At 49.0% G+C, this 11,070-nt stretch overlaps 1 protein-coding gene across 1 annotated transcript; it reads left to right on the top strand.

Annotated features, from left to right (window-relative positions):
- The first annotated feature begins 826 nt into the window (after nucleotides 1-826).
- LOC134207431 (uncharacterized) lies at nucleotides 827-5,498 on the top strand. The gene is made up of 2 exons (XM_062683155.1): nucleotides 827-885; nucleotides 3,830-5,498. Exons 1-2 carry the CDS (start codon nucleotides 827-829, stop codon nucleotides 5,496-5,498), a joined length of 1,728 nt encoding a protein of 575 aa, XP_062539139.1.
- Nucleotides 5,499-11,070: the final 5,572 nt, after the last annotated feature.

Genomic DNA, 11,070 nt, shown 5'->3' with positions numbered 1-11,070 from the left:
GTCTATCTATGGCAAACAAGTTTGCTGCCCTTGCCCTCTCTATACTGTTGCGTTGTCTTTCAGTCGTAAAATTCGATTCTATCCTACCATCTACCGACATAGTATTCGTCGCTACCGAGAGCTCGTGTGTAGTCTCTGACGCACCAGATGGCGCCCAAAGTTTGACGTGCCGCGTTCCACAGTGGCACCGTTCTCCGTTGGTACCCTTTTCCGAGAGCCCTGCGATGGCACACCGGTCGTTGGCAACATTGACGCAGACGACAAGCTCGATTTAATTGCCATAATCAAAAGCAATTGATTATCTCGCTTCCATGTCTTCTTGTCCTGCTTCAAAATTCGGAGCAAACACTCCAGCACAAGGGAAAAGTTCTATTTTATGACGAGCCTAATAATTTTTAAGCAAAGTTGACAACTTTTTCGCGGTCGTTCGATGGAGGCGCCTCTGCGCCGTGGCGGCGGATGATGATCGGTCCCATCAGGCAGAGCGAACGGCTGTTTTCCAATATTTTATTCATTGGATGGTAAACCGTAAAGTCGGGTCTCTCGCTTCGCGGAGTTCTTAGCTTAGGATTGCGAGATGGAAGGACGGCGATTGTTAATCTGTTAATCGGTGGATACTTTTCGGGCGAAATCACCATTTCGGATTTTATGGTCCAATGAAAGCACCGGTGCTCAAGAAGCGGTCTCAGGACGAATGATGGGGGAGGATGAGAATCAGTTGCTATTTTAACGGCGTCGGTTTTCGTGAGAATCGTTTGGAAGCAGCGGTGGTCACGGTTCGTTACGGTTTACAAGGTTAATAGATTGGAAAATCGCCACGTGTAGGATGGTTGAATCGGTTTCTAGGGAGCTACTCAAGCGTTATGGCGCTGTGCCTTGCACTATGTAATAAAGGAGATATTCGAGTGTGAAGGATTTGATGTCTTCGGTTAATTTCTGATAATTATGTACATGGCAGAGGAATATTGCAACGAAGCAACATTAAAGTTAATTCGACTAATCCAGAAATTGTATAACAAACATAACATTATTATCCAATTTCCACAAATCGCTCTCATATGGTTTATACTTCTACAGGTACTTCTTTGTTCAAATCGATCGAGATTGTCCAGAGCAGTTGGATAATAATTCTATGATATTTGCAATCGCAATTGTTGTTGTCACCGTGGCTGTTGATTTTGGGACCTCTTCATAGACAAGTTCGTATTTTCTCGGAATTAGATTAAGGCGCAATAGATCTTATTAGTTCACTTTTCAAGTAATATTATTACTAAATTACTTGTATTTTTAATTATTGTGTCAACTAAGTTCATCCAATTCACGTGTAACAATCAATTATTCATTAGGCGCTTCAAAATACACGCGATTTAGTGGCAAATATATAATTATTTACAATTTTATTCTCTCCAGCTACAAATAGTTGATTATTTAAATATATTTTAGATACTTACTTCATTTCAATTCTATTTTTGATAAATTGTGCAGTCATGAATTCAGTCCGGTTAACTATATTGACTAGATTATTTTGTTTTGAATCCCTCTGTCACTTCTGTTTTGCTTGTTGCCAACGTGCTCACCGACCATACTGCTTCGTTTTACCTCAAGCAGTATCTTCCTTTTTCGGCTACATCCAAGACAGTGATTCTAGTTGACAGTTCTTGTATAATACCAGCAAAGGGCTGTACGTCTGCACTGCGGATTCCTCTTTTTTCCTAGATATACTCCCTCTTATCCAGCTGTCCCTGATGCCCTAGTTGGCAACTATGACGAGATTTTCGACGTTGGATGCACTCACCTCTCCAAACCATTTCGACTGGCGGGTAATAAACGGCAGATACTCCCGAATCCCTTGTCTCCAGAATCAATCAAGTATCAAAGCTTTCAGTTAAACCGCTCAACTGCATTTCCCTTCATTGGTGTAACTGTTGGTTGCATCACTCCGCTTGAACTTAATAGAAGAAAATGGTTTGGTTTAGAGCTGTGAGCAATGATTCTTCATCAGGATTTCTTTCCCCATCTGGGCCGGACCCACTGAATATGGTGGGCGCATGGAAGGCTATGAATCGGCGAATTGTCATCTTGCATGATTCAGTAGACAGGCTGTAGGCCAGGTAGGTAGATGTTCTACTCGCGTTTCTCAACAGGTAAAAAGAGCTACCCACTGCTTGGTACTGCCTCTTCCAAAACGAACAGTGATAGGATCGAAATAGTTTAGCCCTGTTAACGTGAACGCTCTGACGTGTTACGAGGTAGATGCATAGGTATACTTGTTGTTTGTGCCTATGCGAACAGAGCCTATGACAAAATGTCGAAAAACAAAAAGCCCGAAAGACAAAAGGTCGAAAGGACAAAACGTCCGAAAGAAAAATTGTAAAAAAGGAAGAAAAAGGAACAAATATTGAAGAGAAAGGTAGAGGAAATGAGAAACGAGAAAGAAGAAAAGAGCTCGAAAAGGAAAAACGGTAAAAGAAAAGGTAATAAGGCAGAAGGAAGAAAGAAGAAGAAAGAAGTTGAAAGAAAGAACGAAGATGGAAGGACAAAGAAGGACGAAGTAAGAAAGAACGAAGAAGGAATCATAAAAAAAGAAGAAAGAAGAAAGAAGGGAGAAGGAAGAAGGTAGAATAAAGAAGAAATAAGAAAGAAGGGAGAAGGAAGAAAGAAGAAGGAAGAAGGAAGAAAGAAGAAGGAAGAAGGAAGAAGGAAGAAGGAATGTGGAAGAAGGAGGACGGAAGAAGGAAGATTAAAGAAGGAAGGAGGAAAAAGGAAGAAGGAAGCTGTAAAGCTTCTTACCAGAAGCTGGAAAGTCTCTTCCCAGAAGCTGGAAAGCTTCTTCCCAGAAGCTGGAAAGCTTCTTCCCAGAAGCTGGAAAGCTTCTTCCCAGAAGCTGGAAAGCTTCTTCCCAGAAGCTGGAAAGCTTCTTCCCAGAAGCTGGAAAGCTTCTTCCCAAAAGCTGGAAAGTTTGTTACCAGAAGCTGGAAAGATTTTTCACAGAAGCTGGAGTAATTTTTCACAGAAGCTGGAAAGCTTCTTACCGCTACAGAGCTTACCACTAGCTGGAAACAGAGCTGGTGCTTCTTACCAGAAGCTGGAGCTTACCAGAGCCAGGAAGCTGGTCTTACCAGAGCTGGAAAGCTTCTTACCAGAAGCTGGAAGCTTCTACAGAAGCTGGAGCTTCTTCTACCAGAAGCTGGAAAAAGCTGCTTACCAGAAGCTGGAAAGCTTCTTGCAGAAACCAGAAGCTCTTATCAGAAGCTGCTTCTTATCAGAAGCTGAAAACTTCTTACCAGAGAAGCTGAAAGTTTCTTACCAGAAGCTGGAGCTTCTAACCAGAAGCTAGGCTTCTATTAGGCTAGGCTTCTTACCAGAAGCTGGCGCTTCCTACCAGAAGCCGGGCTTCCCAACCAGAAGCTGCTTCCACCAGAGCTCCCAAGCTTCCCAACAGAGGCCTGCTTCCACCAGAGCTGGCGCTTCCACCAGAAGCTGGCTTCCCCAACCAGCTGGTGCCCAACCAGCTGCCTCTCACCAGAAGCTGGCTTCTACCAGCTGCTTCCTTTACCAGAAGCTGCTGCTCTAACCAGAAGCTGGAGTTTTACCAGAAGCCGGAAGCTTCTACCAGAGCTGGCTCTACCAGAGGCTCTACCAGCTGGTGCTCTCACCAGAGCTGGCCTCATCAGGCTGCCTACCAGAAGCTGGAAAGCTGCCTACCAGAGCTGCTTCTTACCAGAAGCTTCTTACCAGAGCGGAAAGCTCTACCAGCTGAAGCTGGAACCAGCTTCTAACAGGCTGGAAAGCTTTTGAAAGCTTTACTAGAAGCTGGGTTTCCTACCAGAAGCTGGAAAGCTTCTACCAGGGCCGGTGCTCCACAGCTGGCTTCCACCAGAGCTGGTTTCCCACCAGAAGCTGGCTGCCCACTGGCTCCACCAGCTTCCCACTGGCTCCCACCACCAGCTCCCACCAGAGCTGGCTCACCAGAGCTCCACCAGCCTTGGCTCTCACCACAGAGCAGCCTCCCACCGGCTCACCACCAGAGCCTTCCACCAGAGCTCGGCTTCTCACCAGCCGGCTGCCTCACCAGCTTCCCATGCCGGCTCCCACCAGCTGGCTCCCACCAGGCTCCCACCAGAGCTGGCTTCCCACCAGCTGGCTCCCACCAGAGGCTCGGCTCCCACCAGCCTCCCACCAGAGCCGGGCTCCCACCAGCCGGCTCCACCACTGGCTCCCAGAGCTGGCTTCCACCAGAGCTCGGGCTTCCCACCAGCTGCCTGGAGGCTTCACCACCAGCTGGTTCCCACCACAGCTGGAGTTTCCACCAGAAGCTTCCCACTTCACCAGCTGGCTTCCCACCAGAAAGCTCGGCTCCACCAGAAGCCTGGAGCTCTCACCAGAAGCCGAAGGCTCTCACCAGAAGATGGCTTCCTACCAGAGCTCGGGTGCCTCACCAGAAGCTGAAGCCTACCAGACTGGCTCCACCAGAGCCCACTGGCTCCCACCACGCCCACCAGCTCCCACTGAAGCTCCCACTCCCAGCTGGAATGCCTCACCACTGGCTCGGAGTTTCCACCAGAAGCCTGGCTCACCTTCCACCAGCCCACCAGCCAAGCTCTCACCAGGGTGCTTCCCACCAGCTCGGCTCACCACCGGCTCCCACCCACTGCCTCACCAGCCGCTTCCCACCAGCTCCCAGCTCGGGCTCCCAGCCGTCCCACCACTCCTGGCTCCCACCACCAGCTCCCACCAGCCGCCTCCCACCAGAGCTGGCTCCCACCGCCTGGCTCCCACTGCCTCCCACCAGCTTCCCAGGCTTCCACCAGGCCGCCCCACCAGCTGGCTCCCACCAGCTCGGCTCACCAGTTTCCACCAGAGGCCGCTCCCACCAGCTGGAGGAATCGCCTCTCACCGCAGCTCGGCTCCCACCAGAGCTGCTTCCACCAGGAGTCAAGCTCCCACTCGCAGCTCAAGGCCTCACCAGCCGGCTCACCGGGCTTCCACCAGGAGGCCGGCTCCCAGAGCTTCCAGAGGTCAAGCTCTCACCAGAACTGGCTCCTGGCTCCACCAGCTCCCACTGCAGGCTCCCACTTCCACCAGCTGGCTCCCACTGGCTCCCACCAGCTCCCACTGGCTCCCACTGCACCTCCCACTGGCTCCCACCGCCCGGCTCCCACCAGCCTGCCCCACCAGCCTGGCTCACCAGGTTTCACCAGCTGCCTCCAGAGGCTGGCTCACCAGCCGAGGCTCACTGCTCGGTTCACTGCAGGCTCCGGCTCTCACCAGAGGCCGGGTGCTCTCCACCAGAGGCGCTCCCAGCTGCTTCCCACCAGAGCTGGCTTCCACCAGAAGCCGGGTTTCCACCAGTTTTACTGCTGAAAGCTCTTCCACCAGAAGCTCTCACCAGTTTGTCTCCCAGAGCTGGAAAGCTCTCCCAGGAGGCTGAAAGCTCTTCACCAGAGCTGGCTTCCTCCCAGAAGCTGCTCTCCCAGAAGCTGGCTCCCAGAAGCTGAGCTCCTCCAGCTGGAAGCTCTCCCAGCTGGAAAAGTTTCTACCAGAAGCTGGTGCTTCTCCCAGCTGCTTGCTGCCCAGCTGCTTTCCTCACCAGAGGCTGCTCTCCCAGCCAAGCTCTTCCAGAAAGCTGAAAGAAAGTTTCTTCACTGCAGCTGCTCTACCAGCCAGCTGGAAAAGCTTCCCACCAGAAGCTGGAAAGCTTCTACCAGAAGCTGGAAAGCTTCTTCCCAGAGCTGGTGCTTCTTCCCAGAAGCTGGAGCTCCAGCTAGAAGCTCGGCTCCTCACCAGCTCGGCTTCCACCACAGCTGCTTTCACCAGAGGCCGGGCGCTCTTACCAGAAGCTGGTGCTTCCCACCAGCTCGGCCTCCCACCAGAAGCTGGGTTTCACTGCAGAGGCTGGTGCTCTACCAGCTGCTTCTCACCAGAGCTGGCTCCCAGAGTCCTCCCAGAAGCTGGGGTTTCACCAGAGCTGGCTTCCCAGCTGCTTCCTGTGCTCCAAGCTGGCTTCCCAGAAGCTGGCAGGCTCTCCCAGGAAGCTGGTGCCTCCAGCTGGCTTCTTCCCAGCTGCTCTCCAGCTGGTGCCTCCCAGAAGCTAAGCCTCTCCCAGAAGCTGGTGTGCTCTTCCCAGCTGGAAAGCTTCTTCCCAGAAGCTGGTTTTTCCCAGCCTGGCTTCCCAGAAGCTCCCAGCCTTCCCAGCTCTCCCAGCTCCTTCCCAGCTGGCTTCCCAGCTGGTGCTTCTTCCCAGCTGCCCAGCTGCTTCACAGGCTGGAGCTTCCCAGGCTGGTGCTTCTTCCCAGAGCTGGAAAGCTTCTTCCCAGCTGGAAAGTTTCTTCCCAGAAGCTGGAGCTTCTTCCCAGAAGCTGGAAAGCCTTCTTCCCAGAAGCTGCTCCTTCCCAGACTCCCAGCTGGAAAGCTGCTTCCAGAAAGCTGGTCCCAGCCTCCTTCCCAGAAGCTGGAGCTCTACCAGAAGCTGAAGCTCTTACCAGAAGCTGGAAAGCTTCTTGCCCAGAAGCTGGTGCTCTTCCAGAAGCTGGAGAAGCCTCTCCCAGAAGCTGGTGCTTCTCCCAGAAGCTAGGCCTCCCAGAAGCTGGAAAGCTTCTTCCCAGAAGCGCCCTGCAGAAGCTGGAAAGCTTTCCAGCAAGCTGGAAAGCTTCTTCCCTGATGCTAAGCTTCTTCCTAGAAGCTGGAAAAAGCTTCTTCCCAGAAAGCTAGGCTTCTTCCCAGAAGCTTGGAAAGCTTCTTGCCAGAAGCTGGAAGCTTCTTCACAGAAGCTGGAAGCTTCTTACCCAGAAACTGGAAGCTTCTTGCAGAAGCCTGGAAAGCTGCCCACCCAGGAAGCTGGAGAAGCTTCTGTGCCAGAAGCTTCAGGCTTCTTACCAGAGCTGGGCTTCTCATCAAACTAAGGCTTCACCAGAAGCTAGAAGCTTCTTGCAGAAGCTGGAAGCTTCTTACTAGAAGCTGGAAGGCTTCTTGCAGAAGCCCTGAGGCTGCAGAAAGCTGGAAGCTTCTTGCAAACTGGAAGCTCTTACTGGAAGCTAGGCTTCTTGCAAGCTTCTGGAAGCTTCTTGCAGAAACTGGAAAGCTTCTTACCAGAAGCTGGAAAGCTTCTTGCAGAAGCTGGAAGCTTCTTGCAGAAGCTGGAAGCTTCTTCACCAGAAGCTGGAAGCTTCTTGCAGAAAGCTGGAGCTTCTTACCAACTGGAAAGCTTCTTGCAAGCTTCAAACTTCTTAAACTTCAAACTTCTTGCAAACTAGGCTTCTTGCAAAACTGGAAGCTTCTTGCCAGAAGCTTCAAAACTTCTTGCAAACTAGGCTTCTTGCCCACCAGAAGCTTCTGGAGAAAGCTTCTTGCAAGCTAGGCTTCTTACAGAAGCTGGAAGCTTCTTGCCAGAGCTGGGAAGCTTCTTACCAGAAGCTGGAAAGCTTCTTACCCAGAAGCTTCTAGGCTTCTTACCAGAAGCTGGAAAGCTTCTTGCAGAAGCTGGAAGCTTCTTGCAAACTGGAAAGTTAGGCTTCTTACTGCAGAAGCTGGAGGGCTTCTTACAGAAGCTGGAAAGGTTCTTACCAGAGCTGGAAAGCTTTTACCCAGAAGCTGGAAGCTTCTTGCATGGAAGCCTGGAAGCTTCTTGCAAACTGCTAAGCTTCTTGCCCAGAAGCTGGAAAGGCTTTTGCTAGAGCTGGAAGCTCTTTGCAGGAAGCTGGAAGCTTTTACCAGAAGCTAGGAGCTTCTTGCTGCTGGAAGCTGGAAGCTTCTTGCCAGAAACTGGAAGCTTACCAGAAGCTGGAAGCTTCTTGCCAGAAGCTGGAAAGCTTCTTGCCCAGAAGCCTGGAAGCTTCTTCCAGAAGCTGAGCTTCTTCCCAGAAGCTGGAGATAGCTTGTCCCAGAGAAGCTGGAGGCTTCTTCCCAGAAAGCTGGAAGCTTGCTTCCCAGAAGCTGGAAGCTGCTGACTAGGCTTTCTTGCAGAAGCCTGGAAAGCTTCAGCTGGAGAAACTCTTCCCCAAACTGGAGAAACTTCTTCCCAAACTGGAAGCTTCTTGCCCAGAAACTGGAAAACTATTTCCCAGAAGCTGGAAAGTTTGTTCCCAGAAGCTGAGAAAAGCTTCTTCCCAGAGGCTGGAAAGCTTCTTCCCAAGCTGGAAAAGCTTCTTCCCAAACTGGAAAGCTTCTTCCAGAAACTGGAAAGTTTGTTCTAGAAGCTGGAAAACTTCTTCCAAAGCTGGAAAGCTTCTTCCAGAAGCTGGAAGCTTCTTCCCAGAAGCTGGAAGCTTCTTCCCAGAAGCTGGAAGCTTCTTCCCCAAACTGGAAAGCTTCTTCCCAAACTGGAAAAACACAACCCAGAAGCTGGAAGCTTCTTTCCCAGAAGCTAGGCTTTTTCCCAGAAGTTGGAAAGCTTCATCCCAGAAGCTGGAAAGCTTCTTCCCAGAAACTGGAAGCTTCTGCAGAAGCTGAAGCTTCTTGCAAGAAGCTGGAGAAGCTTCTTTACCCAGAAGCTGGAAAGCTTCTTACCAGAAGCTGGAAAGCTTCTTACCAGAAGCTGGAAAGCTTCTTGAAGCTGGGCTCACAGGAAGCTGGAAGCTTTGCCAGAAGCTAGGCTTCCCAGAAGCTGGAAGCTTCTTGCAGAAGCTTGGAAACTTCTTTTCAGAAGCTTGGAAGCTTCTTTTCAGAAGCTTGGAAGCTTCTTTTCAGAAGCTTGAGGCTTCTTTTGGAAGCCTAAAGCTTCTTCCCAAAAGCTGGAAAGCTTCTTTTCCAAACAGCTTCTTTCAAACAGAAAGCTAACTTTGACTGGGCTTCTTCCAGAACTGGGCTTCTTGGAAGCTAGGCTTCTTTTCAGAAGCTGGAAAGCTTCTTTTCAGAAGCTGGAAAACTTCTTTTCAGAAGCTTAGCTTCTTTTCAGAAAGCTAAGCATAACTTCCCCGATGAGCTTAGCTTCTTAGGCTTCTTTTCCCAACAAGCTTGAAAACTTCTTCAAATAAATGGAAGCTTCTTTCAGAAGCTGCTTTCAAACTTAAGCCTCTTTCAAACATGGCTTTAGGCTTCTTTTCAGAAGCTGGAAAGTTTCTATTCCAGAAACTTGGAAGCTTCTTTTGAACTATTCAGAAGCTGGAGAAACTGTTTGAGAGCTGGAAAGCTTATTCCCAGAAGCTGGAAAGCTTCTTCCCGGAGGATGGAAAGCTTTTTCCCGGAAGCTTAGCTTCTTCCTGGAAGCTGGAAATCTTCTTCCCAGAAGCTGGAAAGCATCTTCCCAGAAGCTGGAAAGCTCCTTCCCAGAAGCTGGAAAGCTTCTCCCCAGAAGCTGGACAGCTGTTTCAGAGCCTGGGCTCTTCCCAGAGCTAGGCTGCTACAGAAGCTGGAAACTGTTGAGAAGCTTAAGGCTTCCCAGAAGCTGGAAAGCTTGTTCCCAGACTGAGCTAACCCAAGGAAAGCTTCTTCACAGAAGATGGAAGAAAGCTTCTCTTCCCCAGAAGCTGGAAAGCGTCTTCCCAGAAGCTGGAAGGCTTCTTCCCAGAAACTGGAAAGAAAACTATTTCCAGGAAGCTGGAAAGCTCTTCAAAACTGGGCTTCTTAAATGGCAAGCTTTGACTGACTTATTCCCAGAAGCTAAATATATTCCCGGAAGCTAGGCTGCAAACTGGAAAGCTTTTTCCCAGAAAGCTATGGTCAAGCTATTTCCCAAATGAAATCTTATTTAGAAGCTGGAAAGCTTCTTCACGGAAGCTGGAAAGCTTTTTCTCCAGAAGCTGGAAAACTTCTTCCCAAGAAGCTAGGCTCTTCAAACTGAACTTCTTCCCAGAAGCTGGAAAGCTTATTCTCCAGAAGCTGGAAAATATTCCCCAGAAACTAGAAGCTTCTTCCCAGGAAGCTGGAGAGAGTTTCTTCCCAGAAACTGGAAGCTTCTTTCAGAAGCTGGAAAGCTTCTTCGCAGAAGCAAGCTTCTTTCCAGAGCAGAAAGCTTCTTTCAAGCAGGCTGGAAAGCTTCTTTTCAGAAACTTGAAAGCTTATTTTCAGAAGCTTGAAAGCTTCTTTTCAGAAGCTTGAAAGCTTCTTTTCAGAAGCAGAGCTTCTTTGGATGCTTCTAGGCTTCAGAAACTTCTTTCCAAACTTAGAAACTATTTTCCCAAGCTGCAAGCTTTTTCTAGAAGCAAACTTCTAAAAGCAGAAGCTCACTCAAAAACTCAGGAAAGCTAACTTTCCAGGAAGCAAGCCTCTTTCTAGAAGCTGGAAACTGCTTTCTAGAACTCAAAGCTGCTAGAAGCAGAAACTGCTGGAAGCAAGCTGCTTTCCAGAAGCTTGAAACTGCTTCTTCAAGAAGCAAGCTACTCAAACAGCTTCTTTCCAGAAGCTGAGAAACTGCTTTTCAGAAGCTGAAAAGCCTGTACTTTCCAGAAGCAAACTTCTTTCAGGCAAGCTGCTCAGAGCGAAGCTTCTTTCAAAATCAAGCTAACAACAAGCTTCTTTTCAGAAGCAAACTACTTTGGAAGATTAAGCTTCTTTTCAGAAGCAGCAAACTGATTTCTTTCAAGCCAAGCTTCTTTTCAGAAGCTTAGAGCTTTCAATGCTTTTTCAGAAAGCTTCTTCCAAGCTTAACAGAAGCTGGAAAGCTTCTTTTCAGAAGCTTGAAAGCTTCTTTTCAGAAGCTTGAAAGCTTCTTTTCAGAAGCTTAGCTTCTTTTCAGAAGCTTGAAAGCTTCTTTTCAGAAGCTTGAAAGCTTCTTTTCAGAAGCTTGAAAGCTTCTTTTAAGCAAGCTTCTTTTCAGAAGCAAGCTTCTTCAAGCTTCTGGAAGCAAGCTTCTTTTCCAACTTATGGAAGCTTCTTTTCAGAAGCTTGACAACTGCTGGAAGCTTCAGAAGCCTTCTTTCAGAAGCTGAAGCTTCAGGAAGCTGCTTCTTTCAACAGCAAGCTTCTTTCTGGAAGCAAGCTCAGAAGCAAGCTGGAAACTTGAAGCTGCTTTCAGAAAGCTTTTCTAAAGCTTCTTCAGCTTGCTGGAAGCAAACTGAAACTTCTTTTCAAAAAGGCTTGAAACTTCTTCAGAAACAGAAGTTTCTTTCCAGAAACTATGCTTCGTTCCAGAAG

The sequence above is a fragment of the Armigeres subalbatus genome, chromosome 1 (genome assembly GCF_024139115.2).
Source record: "Armigeres subalbatus isolate Guangzhou_Male chromosome 1, GZ_Asu_2, whole genome shotgun sequence".
NCBI classification, from domain to species: Eukaryota; Metazoa; Arthropoda; class Insecta; order Diptera; family Culicidae; genus Armigeres; species Armigeres subalbatus.
Note: the sequence above shows the minus strand (reverse complement) of the source record. Positions and strands in the feature narration are given on the sequence as shown.